At 31.5% G+C, this 23,429-nt stretch overlaps 3 protein-coding genes across 3 annotated transcripts; 1 reads left to right on the forward strand and 2 right to left on the reverse strand.

Moving 5' to 3' along the window:
* Nucleotides 1–480: 480 nt before the first annotated feature.
* On the forward strand, nucleotides 481–2,367 carry LOC145750935 (uncharacterized). Its single transcript, XM_082567006.1, has 2 exons — nucleotides 481–1,102; nucleotides 2,274–2,367. The coding sequence occupies exons 1-2, from the start codon at nucleotides 630–632 to the stop codon at nucleotides 2,365–2,367; spliced, it is 567 nt and encodes a 188-aa protein (XP_082423132.1). The 5' UTR covers nucleotides 481–629.
* An 8,556-nt stretch (nucleotides 2,368–10,923) lies between these two features.
* On the reverse strand, nucleotides 10,924–14,820 carry LOC145750629 (alpha-tectorin-like). The gene is made up of 11 exons (XM_082566702.1): nucleotides 14,736–14,820; nucleotides 14,252–14,419; nucleotides 13,943–14,173; nucleotides 12,578–12,795; nucleotides 12,353–12,513; nucleotides 12,024–12,207; nucleotides 11,887–11,957; nucleotides 11,628–11,814; nucleotides 11,409–11,504; nucleotides 11,228–11,330; nucleotides 10,924–11,121 (listed from the first exon to the last, which is right to left on the reverse strand). The coding sequence occupies exons 1-11, from the start codon at nucleotides 14,776–14,778 to the stop codon at nucleotides 10,970–10,972; spliced, it is 1,614 nt and encodes a 537-aa protein (XP_082422828.1). The 5' UTR covers nucleotides 14,779–14,820; the 3' UTR covers nucleotides 10,924–10,969.
* Nucleotides 14,821–17,905: 3,085 nt separating this feature from the next.
* LOC145751093 (alpha-tectorin-like) lies at nucleotides 17,906–21,908 on the reverse strand. Its single transcript, XM_082567175.1, has 11 exons — nucleotides 21,824–21,908; nucleotides 21,340–21,507; nucleotides 21,031–21,261; nucleotides 19,668–19,885; nucleotides 19,443–19,603; nucleotides 19,115–19,298; nucleotides 18,978–19,048; nucleotides 18,719–18,905; nucleotides 18,500–18,595; nucleotides 18,319–18,421; nucleotides 17,906–18,214 (listed from the first exon to the last, which is right to left on the reverse strand). Exons 1-11 carry the CDS (start codon nucleotides 21,864–21,866, stop codon nucleotides 18,063–18,065), a joined length of 1,614 nt encoding a protein of 537 aa, XP_082423301.1. The 5' UTR covers nucleotides 21,867–21,908; the 3' UTR covers nucleotides 17,906–18,062.
* Between the last annotated feature and the right edge of the window lie 1,521 nt (nucleotides 21,909–23,429).

The raw sequence follows: 23,429 nt of genomic DNA on the forward strand, positions 1-23,429 counted from the left end.
CTGAACACTGTTCCAGGTATGTTAACTTTCATTTGATTGATTTATAATAATTTTTTAACTTGACTAATTTTGAAATAATCACAAAAAAATTGTAATGTTATAAATTTTAGTATTAACTTATCATACTTGCCAATAAAATAGTAATTTTTTATATTTTTTAATTAAAAACTTATAAACATTATTAAACCTGTGTTGATGCGCAGGTACTCCCAAAAAGTAGTTAAATGAGGTATTTAAATATATAAATAACTGTACATTTGGCATAAATTAAAAAATCTGGCACTAGTTGTTAAAAATGGACATATTTTAAAATTGTTGGCACAAAAAAAAATAACAATTGTACATTAATATTATTTGGCATGTGAATTGACATAATTTAACATTGTTGGCACTAAAAGAATTAAAAAGTTGTAGCGGCCCCTTAGGGACACGTGATTTTGCCTGATAAGAAGTCTAGGCTACAGTCTTATCTTTTGCCTTTTTTGTATTATGTTGTGTTTTATAAACCGACTACCAATTCATTACTTACTTAACTGTTTTTGCTTAACTGAATAATAAATTATATTGTTACAATTTATATACGCTAAATTGGTGACCCCGACGTTTTAAAACGAAAATTTTAAAACAATATGACGCAAGAAAATGCTGTAGCGGTTAAACTGCCAACCTTTTGGTCGCAACATGCCAAAATTTGGTTTAACCAAGCAGAAGCCCAATTTACTCTGCGAAATATAACAATCGACGAAACGAAATACTGCCATGTTATCGCAGCACTAGACCAGGATACAGCAAAACGCGTAATCGATTTTATGGAAAATCCACCAACAAAAGGAAAATATATTGCTATCAAAGAACGACTTTTAAAAACGTTTGAGCTTTCCGAGGAAGAACGAGCCCAAAGAATAATTGAAATGCCAGAACTTGGAGATAGAAAACCTTCTGCTGTGATGGACGAAATGCTGGCATTGATGGGAAATCACGGATCGTGTTTTCTCTTTAAACATATGTTTTTGCAACTACTGCCCGAGGAAGTGAGAGTTGGTTTAGCTACCGAAGAAACAACAGACATGAGAGAATTGGCTTTAAAAGCAGATAAATTATGCTTAGCTAAACCCCAATTTTCTGGGTTAGTTTCTAAAGTTTATAGATCCCATGAAACTGATTGGAAGTATAATAAACGTCAACCAAATAAAAAAAACCTATGTTTTTATCATCAACGTTTCGGAAATAAAGCCAGGCAGTGCTGTCCACCTTGCAGTTTTTCGGAAAACGAATATGCCGGTCGTCAATAACGATGAGGGCGGCCGGCGGCACGTTTAATTTATACTTCGTTAAAGACAAGTGTTCAAAACAAAACTTTTTAGTTGATACTGGAGCTGAAATAAGCGTATACCCACCAAGAAGAATTGATCGATATAATGGCTCTAACCAGAAAAAGCTTCGAGCCGCCAACGGAAGCGAGATTAAGACGTACGGCCAACGCCTATTACATTTGGATTTACCGTTTGGTAAATTTAAATGGATTTTCACAATCGCAGAAGTATCTCAACCACTGCTCGGGGCAGATTTTCTTCGAGCCAATTCGCTTTTGGTAGACATAAAAAACAAAACATTAATTAGCGCTAAATTAAACACAAACTGTTCGATTAAGTTGTTAGATGTCTCAGCCCCCAGAATAAACGCAATTGGTTTACATCAAAACCAATATGCTGCTTTACTCGCACAATTTCCACTGATAACAACTCCAAATTTCCAGCAAAAGCAAACCAAATACAAGGTGGAACATTTTCTTATAACAAACGGGCGACCGATTAGCGCCCGTGCACGTAGACTGCCACCAGACAAACTGGTACAAGCCAAGCGTGAATTTAACAAGATGGAAAGCATGGGTATTGTCAGAAGATCAGCCAGCCCGTGGGCATCTCCATTGCACATGGTTAAGAAATCCAACGGTGATTGGAGACCATGTGGAGATTACAGACGACTAAATGCTGTTACCACGCCCGATAGATACCCCATACCACATATTCAAGATTTTTCTGCGAATTTAGAAAACGCAAACATATTTTCAAAAATAGACCTTGTTAGAGGCTACCACCAAGTATCTGTAGCAACAGAAGATATTCCAAAAACTGCAGTCATTACTCCTTTTGGCTTATTTGAGTACATAAGAATGCCCTTTGGATTAAAAAATGCAGCACAAACTTTTCAAAGACTGATGGATTGTGTGTGCCGGAATCTTAATTTTGTTTTCGTGTACTTAGATGATATTTTGGTAGCAAGCAAGTCAAAAAGCGAACATTACCAGCATCTCAAAGAATTGTTTACGCGTCTGAACGAAAACGGTCTAATAATAAACGCGACTAAATGTCAATTCGGACAAACAAGTATTGAATTTTTAGGCCACCGCATTGACCACGAAGGAGCCAAGCCTTTACCAAATAAAGTGGAGGTAATAAACAATTTTCCACGACCAACCTCATTTCAAGAACTGCAACGGTTTGCTGGCATGATCAATTTTTATCATCGTTTTCTACCAAGAGTGGCTAACATCATGCGACCGATTTACGAAGAAATTAAAAAAAAATCTAAACCTCTACTGTGGAGTGATCAACTAAATAACGCATTTGTTAAAGCTAAAAACATTTTAGTTAATGCCACTATGCTTTCCCATCCACAAGTAGGAGCGCCAACTGCGTTAACTGTGGATGCTTCCGATATAGCTGTTGGGGGAGTACTACAGCAAAATATATATGGTTTGTGGAAACCATTGGCCTTCTTTAGCAAACATCTACGGCCACCTGAAATAAAATACAGTGCGTTCGACCGTGAACTTCTAGCATTACATCTTGCTATTCGTCATTTTAGGTACTTCTTGGAAGGACGGCACTTTGTAGCTTTTACCGATCACAAACCACTTACTTATGCATTAACTAAAACTACTTCACCATGGTCAGCTCGCCAACAACGACAACTTAGCGCTATTTCGGAATACACTACGGATATCCGCCATATAGAAGGAAAAAAGAATTTTGTTGCTGACGCATTATCAAGACCTGGAATAAATGTCATACAGGCATCTTTAGGAATCAATTTTTCAGATATGGCCTTAGATCAAGAAAGAGATAAAGAAATTATAAATGAATTGAAAGCCAACTCTAGTTTAAAAATTGAAAAATTTTCTTGCGACAAAAACCAGACTTCGCTTTTATGTGACACAACAACTGGATCACCGCGACCGCTTGTTCCGGAATCTTGGCGTCGAAAAATATTTGATTTAGTTCATGGTTTATCGCATCCATCGATACGAAGCACAAAGAAACTAATTGCTGAAAAATTTGTTTGGAAAGGACTTAAAAAACAAATTGGCGAATGGGCAAAACAATGTGTTTATTGCCAAAAAGCTAAGGTCCACAAATGCACAAGAGCCCCACTGCACCACTATTCATTGCCTGTAAAACGATTTGATCATTTAAATATTGACCTTGTGGGACCTTTGCCGCCATCTCAAGGTTTTAGATATTTGCTTACTGTAGTTGACCGGTTCACAAGGTGGCCAGAGGCGTACCCACTGCAAGAAACATCGACGACATCATGTGCAAAAGTTTTTATTCAACAATGGATATCTCGTTTTGGAATACCGTCAACATTGTCGTCAGACCGAGGAGCACAGTTTACATCAAAACTATGGTCAGATATTGCTAAGTTTATGGGCACTTCTTTGCAATTTACCACAGCATTTCACCCACAGGCCAACGGCCTGGTGGAGCGATTCCATAGACAACTTAAGGCATCGTTGATGTCGCGACTTAAAGACAACAATTGGGTTGACGAACTGCCTTGGGTTCTACTCGGAATTAGAACCACACCCAAAGAAGATTTAGGATGTTCCTCAGCAGAAATGGTGTATGGAGCACCACTCACCATTCCAGGCCCTTTTGTGGAGGCTACCGACCACAACAACGCACCTGGAGATTTTTTACAAAAGCTCCGCCACGTTATAAAACAAGAAGCGCCTCAAACCTCGTGGCATTGTAAACCAAATAGCTACATACCTTCTGATTTAAAGAACAGCAGCTTTGTTTTTATTAAGAAAGTGGGATACAAGGCGCCACTTTGCACCCCATATGAAGGTCCATATAAAGTTGTTAAGCACGGATTAAAAACTTTTAAGATTGATATCGGCGGACGTACAGAAATCATTTCGATTGACCGCATAAAACCTGCGTATCTGGATCGCAATATGCCTGTACAACTAGCCCAACCAAAGTTACGAGGCAGACCTCGTAAGCAAGTAATTCTAGAAGAAACGAACGTAAAAACCCATATAGAGACGAAAACAAACTGTCGAAGAGATGGTAACAAGCGTCAAATTAAACCACCACAACGGTTTACCCATTTAACGTAAATGAACAATTTTCCGCTTCTGGAGGGGGGTAATGTAGTGGCCCCTTAGGGACACGTGATTTTGCCTGATAAGAAGTCTGGGCTACAGTCTTATCTTTTGCCTTTTTTGTATTATGTTGTGTTTTATAAACCGACTACCAATTCATTACTTACTTAACTGTTTTTGCTTAACTGAATAATAAATTATATTGTTACAATTTATATACGCTAAAAAGTGACATAATTTAAAAAATTTTGGCCTGATTTGACATATCATAAAATCGACATTTGAAAAAAACTTAATTTTAAGTAGGGTTTAGTGTCTAATACCCTTTTCTAAACAATATTTTCAATGCAGAGAAAATCGATTTTATTTGGATTTAATGAATGGAGGAAAAAGGTAATGGCAGGAATTGGAGGAATGGAGAGCGGATGGAATCGTAATGAAGTCTCCCTTGCAACTAGCAAGGGGGAAGTTAAGTCAAAGGACTCAGGACTCGAAGACAACTTCAAACCTAAAAAAAACTCAGGACCTTATTTAGTTAAGGGCTGTAGGGCTGTAGGTTTTCACGTGCCTGATTTTTTATATGTACTGCACAATTAAGCGCTTTAAATTTTCACGGGTTAAAAGTTTCACGTGTCTGCATTTTTTCTTATTTGTGACTGGTTAAAAACTCATAATTTTGCGCATTAAAAGTAGTTTAGTTGACACAGTCCCAATGTGTTTAGGTTTCTGTGTGTTCATAATTATTTTTAATGGGACTGTTTAATGGTTTTTTAGATGTTTTGGCGCATGTAATATAAAGAATATAGAATAGGTTTTATAAAACTAAGCTTATGTGTGTATAATGTGTATTTTATGCAAAAGAACTCAAAAAAAGTCTCAGGACCTCATTTCAACTTGACGAACTTAAAAAAAATAGTCTCAGGACCTCATTCTACTAAAGGTGGGCTGTAGGGCTTTAGGTCTGTAGGGCTGTAGGTTTTCACGTGCCTACTTTTTATGTATATACTGCATAATCAGCGCTTAAAAGTTTTCACGGGTTAAAAGTTTGTAGTATCACGTGTCTGCTTTTTTATTTTGACTGGTAACAACTCATAATTTTGCGCGTTAAAAGTAGTATAGTTGACACAGTCCCAAGTGTGTTTAGGTTTCTGTGTGTTCATAATTATATTAAACGGGACTGTTTAATGGTTTTTTAGATGTTTTGCGCAAGTAAAGTATTTATAAAAAATTTAGAAGACTAGATTTTAGAAAACTAGGCCTATGTGTGGTTTATATTATTTATGTGTGTCAATTCACTGTATTTTATTCGCCCTGTTATATTTATGTACTAAACCTAAGTGTGCGAGTGGGTTGGAACCCAACATAAATTATTTAATTTCGTGGGCAGAGCCCGATATAAAGCAGTATTTAATTTTGTGGATGGAAAAAAACTAAAAATTATAAATTTCGTGGACGTAGTCCAAAATAGCATACACAGTAAACAATACATTAAACATGCAGAAAAAACACAAAAATTTTCAATTTCTCTCTTTTTTATTTTTTGCAGGCCATTCTTATTTCCTTCTACCTTTAAACCTATTATTTACCTTTACAGGGGCCTCTTAAACCATTTGTTTTATTTCCTTACAGGGGCATTACTAACCAAATTATAATTTTTTTTCAGGGGCCTTAAAAAACTAAAACCATAATTTTTTTCAGGGGCCTTTAAAAAAACTAAAACCATAATTTTTTTTCAGGGGCCTTTAAAAAACTAAAACCATAATTTTTTTCAGGGGCCTTTAAAAAACTAAAACCATAATTTTATTTTCAGGGGCCTTTAAAAAACTAAAACCAACTTAACCCTTTTTTACAGGCTTTTTTTCAGGTTAGATTACCAAAAACAAATTTAAACATACTGTTTTTTATTTTTAGATGCTGGTTGACTATTTCGGAGGGCTCGTCAGTTTGTTTTTGGCCAATTTTAATTTGTTCTTTATTTTTAGAGTTCCTGTAAAAAAGAAAACTTCAATCTAACTTAACCTTTTTTATTTTTCCCACAGGGTAGATTACCATAAACAAATACTAACTCTGTTTCTTTCATTTAGATTCTGGTTGACGAGCAAAACTATTGAATTTGTATAAAACCTTTTTTATGTAAAAAGTCACTAACACAAAACAAATAAATAATCATATCTTAATTTAAATGATACATTTAACATTCACACATACAAATAATTACAACCGCACTCTTAAATATTTGTATGCAGTATTCTAATCTTTATTATTTTATAGGAAAAAAGATCCAGAGCATACATACAACGTTTGCTAAAAGAACCGCTACTACGCTTTTTCTGGGGGACATCCAATCACCCATTCTTAGGGGCTAGTTCTTGTTTTCTGAGGTTCCAGGCTTTTTTGTCAAGGGTCTAATAACCATTTTACAGAGGATTTTGAACAATCTAATGTACAGATCCAAATTAACTGTACAAACGGACAAAGACATTAACTGTATAGAAGTTAAAATTACATTAACACTTCTGTAAATAAAACTGGATATATATTTATATAAACAGTCATTTTTGCATACTTTTTGTGTTATTTATTTTTCTATAAATTTTGTACAACAAATTAACTTATTTTTTATCCATAAAACTATTTTTTATCTCAAAGTAGTTGTACTAATGACCATGCATATTGAATTGCAATATTTTTTGTACTTTTTTTGTAATTATTCCGTTACTTCGATTATGACACTGTATTATATGTTTAAATATTATTTATTCTCGAGTGTTATGTATTTTTGCATTTTGTTTTTTCTTTGTTTTTTTTTTTTTTTTTTTTTTTTTTTTTGTATTTATTCGTGCTTTCTTACATGTTTATTGTATTGTCATTTTTATTTAGTAACCTTTATTATTTTTTTAATGTAAATTATAAATGTTTTTACTCTTTGCCTTATGTGTATCGTAACTGTATTTTACATGTACTTTTTTAACTTAACAATGTCGAAATAAAAAAAGAAAAAGAGTTATTATAGTCTTGTCCTATGACATAAAATAAAACCATAACTTTGTCCATGAAAAATAACTTGAAATTGATCCAATAAGCATGGAAAATAACTTAAAACTTAGTCACGTACCATGGAAAATAAATTGGGTCCAATTAACATGAAAGATAGCTTGAAATTTGCCCATTTAACATGAAAAATAACTTAAAACTTTGTCCAATTAAAATGAAAACTAACTTAAAATTGGTGCAATTAACATTAAAATTAACTTAACTTTTTTTTCCCAAAACATGGAAAATCACTTTTTAACTTTGTCGATAACATGAAAAATAACTCGTAAATGAAACAATTAACATCGAAATGACTTAACAAAAAATTTTGTTAAATTTTTCATTAAAAATTATGCTAAATATAACCTCTTAATTTAGTTATATACACCAGAAATTATATTTAATTAACAAGTTTTTCCCATGCATGAATTAATACATTAAACTCAAGGCCAGGTCAAAGTAAAACAATATATTTTGATATTTAATAAGTCCAATAAAGAATGTGTTCAGGAAAATTAAACAGCACTTTTTAAAAAAAATAAAGAAATGGTGTTAAGAGCCCTGCAGTTTATTAACTATAATTTTATAAGTCATAAAAGTATATTAAAGTGGTATATTAAGATATAATTTAAGGAACAATGTATTAACAATGTGTTTGCATTGTATTTCTGTTAATGGCTGTTCAAAAAGCTAATGCTCATTAAGCAGTGTACTTTATTTAACAAAGCGTTTTCATAACTTTTTATACCAAATTCAAATTTTGTATTCTTGATTTAATTTTATTGGAAAGCCTAAACCTGGTTTTCCTAACCCTAATCGAGCTCAAGCCCTAGCTCATGCGATTTCAAAATGAAAAGCGAGATTCGTGACGTCACGATATCTGCATAAATTTTAAATGACTTTTTAAGTCATTAGACAACATTTTATTAAAATTATTTTATCATTTACCTTTTGGTTATAAATTTTAAATATCTTTTTATTAATTATTTTAATGTATGCAAGTTTTTATAAATTTCTAAAAAAAATGAAGTATTGAGGATAAACGAAAAAGTGCACAGCTCAATGAGCATGGGCTTTTTAAATAACCATAAACAGAAATACAATGCAAACACATTGTTACTTAAATTATATCTTAATATACCCCTTAAATATATTTTTATAACTAATAAAATTCTAGTTAATAAATTGAAGAGTTCTAAACATTATTTCTTTAGTACTGGAACGAGGAGTTTTAAGTAGAATCCATGGTAATAAAACAAATTATTATTGATAAAATAAATACAGGTAGCTAAATTGTGGTGGTGACCATTAAGTGACAAACCAAGATGGAAGAAATGTTAAGTTTTGATACATTTTGTTGATAAACCTAACTTCAACCCTCTAGTCAGCTAGTCTGCTAATGAAAGCAAGGTAAGCTATGATTTATAATATATTGAACACAAGTTTTATATTACTGTGTGTAGGCAACTTTGTTTTTATAAATCTTCTTATTATTTTTTTTTAGGACTTCACAAATTAAAACCTAAAATCATTTAAAGAAAAATGTGAATCTTTTTTCTGTGCTGAGGGACGAGGGTTGACAAGGAGATATTTCATTTCGCTTAAGTAAGTATATAAATTTAATAATTTTAAAATTTGTAATAGTCAACTAAAGCGATCTTCTTAAAAATTAACTTGGTGGTTGTACATCATTTACTACAAATAAGATTGTTTTTTTATTAAGAACAAGTAGTGTTATTATGTTTAACAAAATGTGGTCAAAAATTTAAAGAAGACTCTTTAATAAACTGTGTAAATATATTTATATCATTGGGTTTAAAATTTATTTAACATGCCAAGCTGAGTTTTACTTTAAAAAAATGTAATTATAAACCTATAGGCTATAAACAAATTTTGTTTTTGTGTATTTGTTAAAGGTAGTTGTTTAATCTGTAGATATCTATTTTAAAATTTAAAAATACTAAGTGTATACATTTTTTACACTTCATTTAGTATCATAACATAGCCCACCTAAGTATCATAACATAGCCACTTAAGTTAACATCTTTTTTATTTATTTGTTTATATTATGATTTCTTCATTTTAGTTATTTTTTATTTATTTTTATTTTTAGTTGTAGAAATGGTTGGGGTTCATTTTTTTTTTTTTTTTTTTATTTAACAAACAAATAGCAAATTGAAAAGCAAACTCTAATAGTGCCAAAAACTTGAATTTTATCCCATGTTTTAAATTGGTTTTGTCATTTTGTATTTAAAATTTGACCTTCAAATATATTTAATACAACTATTTACTGTTTTGAAATAAATTTAATACAACTATTTTTAGTCTAAGTTCTGCTAAACGTGTTTAAATAAAACGAATTGATGGATTGTAGTCACTAAAATTTGTCAGTTTTCCTTCCCGCTAGATGGCAGTGGCGAGTAATATGAATTTGTAAATTCACGCGTTTCTTATCGCGTTTTATGTACGTTTTGCCTCTATAACCTTAACTAAGTTTAATTATAAAGGATATTTTAAAACATTTAAATTTTGTTCTACGGCACGAATTTGACACATATCAATAAGCGAACGCTTTTTCAACAATTGTTGATCTCTGCTTAAGTAACATTACATTTTTCCCAGTAATTTTGTAGCAATCTTACAAAAGAGTCTGAAACTTAAGTCAGTAATTAGCGTGGTTTTTATAACGAAACAATTTTGTTTTTTCCAATCGACGTTTGAACAAAACATTTTTCGGCTTAGTGAAGTTTAGTTATACGGGAGCCTTGTTTCTTCTAAAACAAACTGATTAAATGTCGTTAATAGGAGGTTTGCGACACATAATAACATCCATACTGAAAATTTAGAACTTTCTAAGATGTCGAACCAAAATAAACATTAACACATTATATCAAGTTATTAGTATGTGTTGTAAAATTAACATTTTAGTTAATTGTTTAAAGGAATTAGGCTAATATATTTTAAGTGACATTTAACAATGGGCTATTACTAAAAGCGGCGTCGTTCACGTACCCATGTGACTTGTTTCGTGACAAATTTGAACTGAAAACATAAATTTCGTCCTTCTAAATAAACTTTTAAGGTGAGCAGGCATGTTTTTGTTGGTTATTTTGTGGTTTAGTTTTTCAAATGTTTATTAAGAGTAGTGTTAAATGTGGCATATTGTAAGACCACTGTCATTCTGCTATAATTTTTTTTGAAATTCTGGCAGAACTCTGTATTTTTCCGTGTAAGTAAAGGTTGGTATAAATTGTTAAATCGCTAATACAAAAATTCCAAACATCAATCATAAAAATAAGACCGTTACTTGTGCAAAATTTATTTATTTATGTATAAACACAAAACTTTTTACCATTTTTTATAGCAATAGTATAATACCCAGGTTTGTTCGTGTTTAAGGTTCCAAATTGTTTAGTTTTGTATATATATATATATGTGTTTTAACCACCACAAACAACTGTATAAATAATTGATATAAGGTATAGTATTTAGTTTGTTTTAGTCTTTCTTTTAATGCATATATCGTAGAAGTTTTTCTTTTCTTTACATAGGAATCTTTTTGTAAGCTTGTTGCTTGTTTTTAATGTAAAAAACAAAAATGCCAACAATTAAAATAACGAAGATCAACCATCCAAACAAAGTTGCTTCTTCATAAATTTGTCCCTGGCCTAGGCTTGGCACAATTTGCTCAATATCTTAACAATAAAATTATTAAAGTTTAGTAATATTTGTTTAATGTATACATTAAAACAAAAGTTTTCGTTATTTGACATCAGTTAACAAACAAAAAAAAACTCTTACCAATACACGATCGTTGGTCTTCCCCTATGATTCTATTGCCAAAACAAGAGCACATTCTTTGGCTGTTAACCATTGTGCATAGCTCTTCACAGCCTCCGTTGTCCTGTAAAGGTGAAACATTCTTTGTAAAAGCGACTTAATATTTACCTAACGCAAGCAAAATTTTAAAGTTTTAACTTACATTTTCGCACAAGTTGACATTAATGCTCATTGGTCCAACTGAAATCACGTGACTATCTCTTCGGTCTAGGGATCGACGTCGTCTTTTGGCACAGACCTGTTTGATTGAATATTTGTTCAATACAATATTTAATTAAATGTTTATCTCTGTTTACACGTAAATTCGTTTACAATTTAGCAACATCAAGTATTCTTTTAACCAACTTGAAATTAATCTTACGTTAGTTGTACAATCTTCGCCGCTTGAGGTGTCACAAAAAGTAACTGTGCAGTGTACGTAAATCTTTTGATCTTCATCGGTGAAGTTAGTCCATACAAACGACTTGAACTTGAACAAAATGGTTTGATTAAAGTTTTTGATAACCTCAATGGCATTTGGTGGATCGAACGGGTTATTTGCAGGGCATCTGTACGTAAATAATATATTTAAATGTCATTAAAAGTAATACTTATATGTTAGTAATTGGTAAAATTCGTACCTATCTACTATGATCGGATATGTGACATTGGTGTAAGGGTATTCGTATGGCGATGCCCAGCAGGATTGAGCCTGTAACAAAAACAATGTTTCCATTTGCAACTTAGTTTACGTTATGTAAATTATAAAATCAGTTACCTGAAGTATAAAGTCGGGGCTTTCGACGTCATCAGTTATTTTGGCAAACACATAATCTGAAACTTTAACACTTGCTGCAGGCCACCCAGTGAAAGTTTCTTCAAAAGTGCAATTTGCGTATGCGTAAAGTCCAAACTCAAGGTTAAATTCACCTTGCCCCATCTCAGCATCAAAAGTGAATTTTCTACAAACAAAACGTCAATTAAACAATTAGTAAAAGTCGTTTTAACCAAATACTTTACAACTTGTTTTTTTTTTTGACAAGAAGTTACTATGCAATGCCGTTTTAGAAGCTAGATTAAAATACCAACAACTATTGTATAACTTACCTGATGGTAGGCACAACGTAGTCGGATGTTTTGTTTTGTTTGTTTGGGTAAACACAAGTTTTGTTCATACACCTATCTTCATATCGAAGAATTACAGATGAAGCATTTTCACATTCTATTGCCCAAATTGTGTAAGTGTAACTTAAGTAATCTCCGTCATCCTGTAATTTGAACAGTGTTTTTTTTGGTAAAGTATCAGCAACACGTTTAATAACAAATTTGTACCTGCACCAAAGGAAAGCAGTCAGTTAAGTTAAAAGTAAATATTGTCAAGTTGTTTCCAGGGACTGTTGGGTAACAAAAGTCGTAATCAGAAGTCAGTTGGTAGGAAAGCAACTTTTCGGGAGCTATCACAACTTTGTATCCTTCAAATGAGGTCAAGGAAAAGTTAGAAGGATGAGCGAGAATAGTGGTTGTTTCAGCACATTCGTCCTTTGGAAGAACTAAAAATAAATTTTAAATTTTTTAGTTTAAAGACAAAGTCCGGTAGTGTGGTGAACCGGTCATGGTGTCGGACTACGAGCCGAAAGGTTTCGGGTTCGAGCCGCTTCATCGCCACACTATTCGCTCTTGAGCCCGGCGTATACGGATAGCTCAGACATGTTCCAAACCGCACACCCTTACCCGATAGAAATACCAAAAACCTATCCCCTTAAGAGGATATGGAAAAAAAATAAATACAGTTTACAAAGTTAAGTTACACCAAAAGTCACAATGCCTTGAAATATCAAAAAAATTACTTATTTTAACTGCTACGTAATCAGGCCTTTAGAGTTTTTCTAACAGCAATTGTATTCAGTTAGTTATAAAGTCGATAATATATTGCGCAACAGCTTATTGTGTGATGCTGTATTGTTTAACGTTAACAATAGTTCTAGTTTCCGGCGCAGAAAATGAAATCACATCCGCGTTTACTTATCCTGTTTGTCAACGAATTGGAACAGCATAAAATCTTAATATTTTCTAGTAACGTCTTTTGTTCTTTTTCGTTTGAAACGTCGTAAATAATTTTAAATACTAACTTTATATTGTTAAACTCCTATTTTGGCGATATTTTTTACCCAAAAATTAATAAAGTTGGTGTCACTGAATACAAAAATGATTTTAACTTCAAATAATTTCACCTACTTTTTAAGTTATACAACTTAAAAAAAAACTATTTTATTTTAATATTTTAAACATAGTGTATGAATTGTTTTTTTTATGTGCTACATTGTGTTTAGTAGAGACATTTTTAAAAGAATGTAAATAGAGGTGCGTAAATGACTTAGTTTTTTGGAGTATGTAAATCTAAGTTAAACACATAATGGGAACTTTAAAAAAATGAAAAATTATTCTTGTTTGCGTTTCTCTAATAGTTAACTTTTATAAAAAAAAAATAGTAGAAATCTAAAAAAGCAATAACTGCGTTACAACTTTTATGCGTAACTAGAGAGTTTGGTGTTAAATATAACAAATTTAGCCTGACATAGACGAAAAAATATATTAATTACATTTTATTTACAAACAAACATGCTAGCATATATGTTTTGTTAGTTATCACTGATATTTTAGGCAACAACTAAACAAAAAATATTCAACAAAACGTACTTTCTTGGCAGATCGCATTGGTAGGAACAGAACAATTTCCATCCTCCCAATAAAAAGTGTTGTCAAATGTAACAACGCAAGTATTCATTATTTCATCTGGGTCACCGGAGGTCCACATTGCCTCTTGAGTGGTCAAAATTCGCCCGTCATTCCATTGGAAATCGGAGTTTTCGTTACCCGGATTGACTCGGTTAAGACCAATGAAGTATGCAAAACCGGTCACCGGCATCTCTGCAATAGCAAAAGAATACGACTTCGTATATTTTTTTTTGTAAAATCTAAAAAAAGTAATAAGGTCTAATTATTTACCTCCTAAAGCGTCCACGAGAAATTTTCGTATTTCAGTGCTATCCATAATTGCTATCGTTCCGCCAATGTCTGCGCATGCCGTGATCTGGTTATCGTAAGTGTCAGCTGTCTTCACGAAGGTGTACTTAACTCCGTTGAATTCATGGGAGTCACTGTGTACGAATTCGCCTTAACATAAAAAAAAACACTGCTTGGTATTTTTAATTTAATATTTCATTAAAAATAATCAGAAAAAATTAAAAACTCTAAATATGGTTTGGGGCAACGTTTTTTGAGGTTTGGTGTAAACGTATGCTACTAACAGAAATTATACCACGGAGTTACCCACATTTGGGGCAACAAGTCAGTGCCTAACTTTGCCAACCTAACCCTGGGACTTGCCTGCTTAATTCGCATTGGAGAACCTAAGTTGGTGTATATACCAGATAAACTTTTTAAAAGTAAAGTTTTGTGCTGCGCCAGCAACTTGTTAATAGTAACTTACTTAAAGTAAAACATGCAATAACCAAGATCCAAAGAATTTTCATCGTTCGACAAATTGTGGTACTTTTTGCTATAACAAATCTCAGTACTGCTCACAATAATTGTAACAACTCTGGTATGAAGACTAAATATGTTATGCAATATATTTGCTTTATTGTTTCCTTCGGCCTTATAATATTTAAACAACATTTAAATGATGATTTCATTTCCTTTATATTGCTTATAGCATTTTCATACTAGTTAGAAATCTTTGAAGCAATTTAAAAAATAAATTGAAAACCTTTACAAAATCTTAACATTACCACAAAAGTATAAACTTGCAAAGGGTTTTCTTGGTCATTAAGAGTAGTACACAGAGTAACTAACGGCTGTGTTTAATAAGCAGTAAAGTAATTTTGTTTTAATTTTAGAAATTTAATTTATTCTTTTAGTTTTTATCCAATTAAAATATTCTAAATCAACACATATCTTGACCGTTATCCATGTGTACATAGCTTTTTACAGCCTATGTTGTGTATTAACTATGACGAATATTTTGCTTTTAAATTGAGTTTATACTTTAATACTTGTTTATTTATCAAAAAGTAAGAATCGATATTTTTTGTTTAAATTTGGTTTAGTTTTATTCTGCGATGTCAATGCATGCGCGTTTTTTAGTTAAAAATTGGTCGAAATACAAAAATGTTTATATTTATTTTTATATTATATTAAATATAGGTATCAAATTATAAAATATTTAATAAAGAATTAAACAAATTTAAAGCCAATTTTATTTTTTCAGTAAAATAAGTGTCAATGTAGTGTTTTCTTTTTATATTTTGTGTTGTCGACGTTACTTTTTATATCAACGTAATATTTTGCGGAAAAAATGCAGTGTTTTGCTAAATATTAAAAAAATAACTAGCAGAATGACAGTGGTCTCGGCTTGATTTTTGAATAATAAGTTTGCAAAATACAAAAAATATTATTAAATTTGTTATTACTTTATTGATTATTAATATTTTTTGCTAATTTTTTTCATGGTAGCAAAATGAGGTCTAGTGGCGGGTTGCTGTTGTGGAATTGATTGCTTGTGCAACCAATCCCTTTACGTGATACGGGGTGATATGAGAGACGGCATATAAAGTATATTTTGTGTTATGTGTATGGACATCGTGAAGCTAACCACTGCTAACAAAATACCAAACGTGGTAATACAGAGACTGCAAGCAAACTATGGGCAGTTCTGCAACGCCTGGTGCGGAAATGACGATATCAGTTAGAACCTAACTAACCCAAAGATATACAGCTGTATCAGGGATTAACGCTGACGCACCAGGAAGAATTAAGCTTCACGAGAACACGAATAATGGTTTATGGACAAACTCCGGAATGTGCTGTCAATCATTTATTATTTCGTATCGCGTGACACGTCATTTGTTTCCCTTATTTGAGTGTTGTAATCGCCTATATATATATATTGGACTTATTTTACTCGATTTTCAGAGGATATAAAATTATGTGTTAAAAGTATAGTTAACGTTGCGATATTCGCATTTGTTATTATGTATCGCTAAGTTTACGCCGTTTCACTAATAAAAAAGTGTAAACTGTTATCATACAACCAAGTTGTCAATAAATTAGCTAGCCATCTATTTAACAAGGAGTCAATAACATTTTCAAGTAAACCCGTTCAAACAAATAAATAACTATAAACTCTACACTGTTTTTACCAAATTCGATAAAAAATCGTATTAAATTTTAAACATTTTTGCAAAGAAAACATTTTAATTGTGCGATAAGCCATCTAAACTTCTTGAAAATCATGTTTTTGTCAAAATTTAGTCAAAAGATTATTTTTACAAATTGGCTGATTTTGGCATTTTCTACAAGGGATAGGCATTGCTTTTTTACCAAATTTGACAAAAAATCAAAAAAAAAAATTAAACATTTATTTTTCAGAAAAGCACTTGTTTTAAGTTATAAGTCATATAAACGCATTAAAATTTACGTTTTAAACTTCATATCATAAAAAATTTTGACATTTTTTTCAAATATATTTAATACAACTATTTACTGTTTTGAAATAAATTTATTACAACTATTTTTAGTCTAAGTTCTGCTAAATGTGTTTAAATAAAACGAATTGATAGATTGTAGTTACTAAAATTTATCAGTTTTCCTTCCCGCTAGATGGCAGTGGCGAGTAATATGAATTTGTAAATTCACGCATTTCTTATCGCGTTTTATGTACGTTTTGCCTCTATAACCTTAACTAAGTTTAATTATAAAGGATATTTTAAAACATATAAATTTTGTTCTACGGCACGAATTTGACACATATCAATAAGCGAACGCTTTTTCAACAATTGTTGATCTCTGCTTAAGTAACATTATATTTTTTCCAGTAATTTTGTAGCAATCTTACAAAAGAGTCTGAAACTTAAGTCAGTAATTAGCGTGTTTTTTATAACGGAACAATTTTGTTTTTTCCAATCGACATTTGAACAAAACATTTTTCGGCTTAGTGAAGTTCAGTTATACGGGAGTCTTGTTTCTTTTAAAACATTTTAACATACACTAACTGATTAAATGTCGTTAATAGGAGGTTTGCGACACATAATAACATCCATACTGAAAATTTAGAACTTTCTAAGATTTCGAACCAAAATAAACATTAACACATTATATCAAGTTATTAGTATGTGTTGTAAAATTAACATTTTAGTTAATTGTTTAAAGGAGTTAGGCTAATATATTTTAAGTGACATTTAGCAATGAGCTTTTACTAAAAGCGGCGTCGTTTACGTACCCATGTGACTTGTTTCGTGACAAATTTGAACTGAAAACATAAATTTCGTCCTTCTAAATAAACTTTTAAGGTGAGCAGGCATGTTTTTGTTGGTGATTTTGTGGTTTAGTTTTTCAAATGTTTATTATTAGTAGTGTTAAATGTGGCATATTATAAGACCACTGTCATTCTGCTATAATTTTTTTTGAAATTCTGGCAGAACTCTGTATTTTTCCGTGTAAGTAAAGGTTGGTATAAATTGTTAAATCGCTAATACAAAAATTCCAAACATGAATCATAAAAATAATACCGTTACTTGTGCAAAATTTATTTATTTATGTATAAACACAAAACTTTTTACCATTTTTAATATCAAAAGTATAATACCCAGGTTTGTTCGTGTTTAAGGTTCCAAATTGTTTAGTTTTGTATATATATATATATATATGTGTGTTTTAACCACCACAAACAACTGTATAAATAATTGATATAAGGTATAGTATTTAGTTTGTTTTAGTCTTTCTTTTAATGCATATATCGTAAAAGTTTTTCTTTTCTTTACATAGGAATCTTTTTGTAAGCTTGTTGCTTGTTTTTGATGTAGAAAACAAAAATGCCAACAATTAAAATAACGAAGATCAACCATCCAAACGAAGTTGCTTCTTCATAAATTTGTCTCTGGCCTAGGCTTGGCACAATTTGCTCAATATCTTTACAATAAAATTATTAAAGTTTAGTTATATTTGTTTAATGTATACATTAAAACAAAAGTTTTCGTTATTTGACATCAGTTATCAAACAAAAAAACTCTTACCAATACACGATCGTTGGTCTTCCCCTATGATTCTATTGCCAAAACAAGAGCACATTCTTTGGCTGTTAACCATTGTGCATAGCTCTTCACAGCCTCCGTTGTCCTGTAAAGGTGAAACATTCTTTGTAAAAGCGACTTAATATTTACCTAACGCAAGCAAAATTTTAAAGTTTTAACTTACATTTTCGCACAAGTTGACATTAATGCTCATTGGTCCAACTGAAATCACGTGACTATCTCTTCGGTCTAGGGATCGACGTCGTCTTTTGGCACAGACCTGTTTGATTGAATATTTGTTCAATACAATATTTAATTAAATGTTTATCTCTGTTTACACGTAAATTCGTTTACAATTTAGCAACATCAAGTATTCTTTTAACCAACTTGAAATTAATCTTACGTTAGTTGTACAATCTTCGCCGCTTGAGGTGTCACAAAAAGTAACTGTGCAGTGGACGTAAATCTTTTGATCTTCATCGGTGAAGTTTGTCCATACAAACGACTTGAACTTGAACAAAATGGTTTGATTAAAGTTTTTGATAACCTCGATGGTATTTGGTGGATCGAACGGGTTATTTGCAGGGCATCTGTACGTAAATAATATATTTAAATGTCATTAAAAGTAATACTTATATGTTAGTAATTGGTAAAGTTCTTACCTATCCACTATGATTGGATATGTGACGTTGGTGTAAGGGTATTCGTATGGCGATGCCCAGCAGGATTGAGCCTGTAACAAGAACAATGTTTGAACTTAGAACTTAGTTTGCGTTATGTCTGTTTTAAAGTCAATTACCTGAAGTATAAATTCGGGGCTTTCGACGTCATCAGTTATTTTGGCAAACACGTAATCTGAAACTTTAACACTTGCTGCAGGCCACCCAGCGAAAGGTTCTTCAAAAGTGCAATTTGCGTATGCGTAAAGTCCAAACTCAAGGTTAAATTCACCCTGTCCCATCTCAGCATCAAAAGTAAATTTTCTACAAACAAAACGTCAATTAAACAATTAGTAAAAGTCGTTTTAACCAAATATTTTACAACTTGTTTTTTTTTTGACAAGAAGTTACTATGCAATGCCGTTTTAGAAGCTAGATTAAAATACCAACAACTAATGTATAACTTACCTGATGGTAGGCACAACGTAGTCGGATGTTTTGTTTTGTTTGTTTGGGTAAACACAAGTTTTGTTCATACACCTATCTTCATATCGAAGAATTACAGATGAAGCATTTTCACATTCTATTGCCCAAATTGTGTAAGTGTAACTTAAGTAATCTCCGTCATCCTGTAATTTGAACAGTGTTTTTTTTAGTAAAGTATCAGCAACACGTTTAATAACAAATTTGTACCTGCACCAAAGGAAAGCAGTCAGTTAAGTTAAAAGTAAATATTGTCAAGTTGTTTCCAGGGACTGTTGGGTAACAAAAGTCGTAATCAGAAGTCAGTTGGTAGGAAAGCAACTTTTCGGGAGCTATCACAACTTTGTATCCTTCAAATGAGGTCAAGGAAAAGTTAGAAGGATGAGCGAGAATAGTGGTTGTTTCAGCACATTCGTCCTTTGGAAGAACTAAAAATTAATTTTAAATTTTTTAGTTTAAAGACAAAGTCCGGTAGTGTGGTGAACCGGTCATGGTGTCGGACTACGAGCCGAAAGGTTTCGGGTTCGAGCCGCTTCATCGCCACACTATTCGCTCTTGAGCCCGGCGTATACGGATAACTCAGACATGTTCCAAACCGCACACCCTTACCCGATAGAAATACCAAAAACCTATCCCCTTAAGAGGATATGGAAAAAAAATAAATACAGTTTACAAAGTTAAGTTACACCAAAAGTCACAATGCCTTGAAATATCAAAAAAATTACTTATTTTAACTGCTACGTAATCAGGCCTTTAGAGTTTTTCTAACAGCAATTGTATTCAGTTAGTTATAAAGTCGATAATATATTGCGGAACAGCTTATTGTGTGATGCTGTATTGTTTAACGTTAACAATAGTTCTAGTTTCCGGCGCAGAAAATGAAATCACATCCGCGTTTACTTATCCTGTTTGTCAACGAATTGGAACAGCATAAAATCTTAATATTTTCTAGTAACGTCTTTTGTTCTTTTTCGTTTGAAACGTCGTAAATAATTTTAAATACTAACTTTATATTGTTAAACTCCTATTTTGGCGATATTTTTTACCCAAAAATTAATAAAGTTGGTGTCACTGAATACAAAAATGATTTTAACTTCAAATAATTTCATCTACTTTTTAAGTTATACAACTTAAAAAAAAACTATTTTATTTTAATATTTTAAACATGGTGTGAATAGTTTTTTTTATGTACTACATTGTGTTTAGTAGTGGCATTTTTAAAAGAATGTAAATAGAGGTGCGTAAATGACTTAGTTTTTTGGAGTATGTAAATCTAAGTTAAACACATAATGGGAACTTTAAAAAAATGAAAAATTTTTCTTGTTTGCGTTTCTCTAATAGTTAACTTTTATAAAAAAAAACTAGTAGAAATCTAAAAAAGCAATAACTGCATTACAACTTTTATGCATAACTAGAGAGTTTGGCGTTAAATATAACAAATTTAGCCTGACATAGACGAAAAAATATATTAATTACATTTTATTTACAAACAAACATGCTAGCATATATGTTTTGTTAGTTATCACTGATATTTTAGGCAACAACTAAACAAAAAATATTCAACAAAACGTACTTTCTTGGCAGATCGCATTGGTAGGAACAGAACAATTTCCATCCTCCCAATAAAAAGTGTTGTCAAATGTAACAACGCAAGTATTCATTATTTCATCTGGGTCACCGGAGGTCCACATTGCCTCTTGAGTGGTCAAAATTCGCCCGTCATTCCATTGGAAATCGGAGTTTTCGTTACCCGGATTGACTCGGTTAAGACCAATGAAGTATGCAAAACCGGTCACCGGCATCTCTGCAATAGCAAAAGAATACGACTTCGTATATTTTTTTTTGTAAAATCTAAAAAAAGTAATAAGGTCTAATTATTTACCTCCTAAAGCGTCCGCGAGAAATTTTCGTATTTCAGTGCTATCCATAATTGCTATCGTTCCGCCAATGTCTGCGCATGCCGTGATCTGGTTATCGTAAGTGTCAGCTGTCTTCACGAAGGTGTACTTAACTCCGTTGAATTCATGGGAGTCACTGTGTACGAATTCGCCTTAACATAAAAAAAAACACTGCTTGGTATTTTTAATTTAATATTTCATTAAAAATAATCAGAAAAAATTAAAAACTCTAAATATGGTTTGGGGCAACGTTTTTTGAGGTTTGGTGTAAACGTATGCTACTAACAGAAATTATACCACGGAGTTACCCACATTTGGGGCAACAAGTCAGTGCCTAACCTTGCCAACCTAACCCTGGGACTTGCCTGCTTAATTCGCATTGGAGAACCTAAGTTGGTGTATATACCAGATAAACTTTTTAAAAGTAAAGTTTTGTGCTGCGCCAGCAACTTGTTAATAGTAACTTACTTAAAGTAAAACATGCAATAACCAAGATCCAAAGAATTTTCATCGTTCGACAAATTGTGGTACTTTTTGCTATAACAAATCTCAGTACTGCTCACAATAATTGTAACAACTCTGGTATGAAGACTAAATATGTTATGCAATATATTTGCTTTATTGTTTCCTTCGGCCTTATAATATTTAAACAACATTTAAATGATGATTTCATTTCCTTTATATTGCTTATAGCATTTTCATACTAGTTAGAAATCTTTGAAGCAATTTAAAAAACAAATTGAAAACCTTTACAAAATCTTAACATTACCACAAAAGTATAAACTTGCAAAGGGTTTTCTTGGTCATTAAGAGTAGTACACAGAGTAACTAACGGCTGTGTTTAATAAGCAGTAAAGTAATTTTGTTTTAATTTTAGAAATTTAATTTATTCTTTTAGTTTTTATCCAATTAAAATATTCTAAATCAACACATATCTTGACCGTTATCCATGTGCACATAGCTTTTTACAGCCTATGTTGTGTATTAACTATGACGAATATTTTGCTTTTAAATTGAGTTTATACTTTAATACTTGTTTATTTATCAAAAAGTAAGAATCGATATTTTTTGTTTAAATTTGGTTTAGTTTTATTCTGCGATGTCAATGCATGCGCGTTTTTTAGTTAAAAATTGGTCGAAATACAAAAATGTTTATATTTATTTTTATATTATATTAAATATAGGTATCAAATTATAAAATATTTAATAAAGAATTAAACAAATTTAAAGCCAATTTTATTTTTTCAGTAAAATAAGTGTCAATGTAGTGTTTTCTTTTTATATTTTGTGTTGTCGACGTTACTTTTTATATCAACGTAATATTTTGCGGAAAAAATGCAGTGTTTTGCTAAATATTAAAAAAATAACTAGCAGAATGACAATGGTCTCGGCTTGATTTTTGAATAATAAGTTTGCAAAATACAAAAAATATTATTAAATTTGTTATTACTTTATTGATTATTAATATTTTTTGCTAATTTTTTTCATGGTAGCAAAATGAGGTCAAGTGGCGGGTTGCTGTTTTTACCAAATTCGATAAAAAATCGTATTAAATTTTAAACATTTTTGCAAAGAAAACATTTTAATTGTGCGATAAGCCATCTAAACTTCTTGAAAATCATGTTTTGTCAAAATTTAGTCAAAAGATTATTTTTACAAATTGGCTGATTTTGGCATTTTCTACAAGGGATAGGCATTGCTTTTTTACCAAATTTGACAAAAAATCAAAAAAAAAAATTAAACATTTATTTTTCAGAAAAGCACTTGTTTTAAGTTATAAGTCATATAAACGCATTAATTAAAATTTACGTTTTAAACTTCATATCATAAAAAATTTTGACATTTTTTAAATTTTTTTTTTGATTTTTTTTTTTGAATTCACGTATCGCCGCAGTTGTTTATGTATGCAGTTAAGCTATGTCAGTCAAACCGACTTGATAGCTCAACAGTAAGGCGTTAAGCTGGTAAACGCTTGGCTCGGGTTCGAATTCGGGTAAAGGAGGGTAAGAAGTAAACTTCCAAATGAAGTAACATATTAGTTATATTTTCTTGTGTTTACTTAGCTGAACTAATT

This window comes from Corella eumyota, chromosome 4 (assembly GCF_963082875.1).
Source record: "Corella eumyota chromosome 4, kaCorEumy4.1, whole genome shotgun sequence".
NCBI classification, from domain to species: domain Eukaryota; kingdom Metazoa; phylum Chordata; class Ascidiacea; order Phlebobranchia; family Corellidae; genus Corella; species Corella eumyota.

What these genes read in the sequence shown, in the direction of transcription:
- LOC145750935 (XM_082567006.1), top strand. Translation starts at nt 630, where the DNA reads ATGACGCAAGAAAATGCTGTAGCGGTTAAACTGCCAACCTTTTGGTCG. An exon ending in TTAAAAGCAGATAAATTATG is followed by an intron (nt 1,103 to 2,273) that starts CTTAGCTAAACC and finishes TAGATGATATTT; the next exon opens with TGGTAGCAAGCAAGTCAAAA.
- LOC145750629 (XM_082566702.1), bottom strand. Translation starts at nt 14,778, where the DNA reads ATGAAAATTCTTTGGATCTTGGTTATTGCATGTTTTACTTTAA. An exon ending in GCGAAGATTGTACAACTAAC is followed by an intron (nt 11,505 to 11,627) that starts GTAAGATTAATT and finishes TCAATCAAACAG; the next exon opens with GTCTGTGCCAAAAGACGACG. An exon ending in AGACCAACGATCGTGTATTG is followed by an intron (nt 11,122 to 11,227) that starts GTAAGAGTTTTT and finishes TTTATTGTTAAG; the next exon opens with ATATTGAGCAAATTGTGCCA.
- LOC145751093 (XM_082567175.1), bottom strand. Translation starts at nt 21,866, where the DNA reads ATGAAAATTCTTTGGATCTTGGTTATTGCATGTTTTACTTTAA. An exon ending in CAATGCGATCTGCCAAGAAA is followed by an intron (nt 19,886 to 21,030) that starts GTACGTTTTGTT and finishes ATTAATTTTTAG; the next exon opens with TTCTTCCAAAGGACGAATGT. An exon ending in TATCCAATCATAGTGGATAG is followed by an intron (nt 18,906 to 18,977) that starts GTAAGAACTTTA and finishes ATTTACGTACAG; the next exon opens with ATGCCCTGCAAATAACCCGT.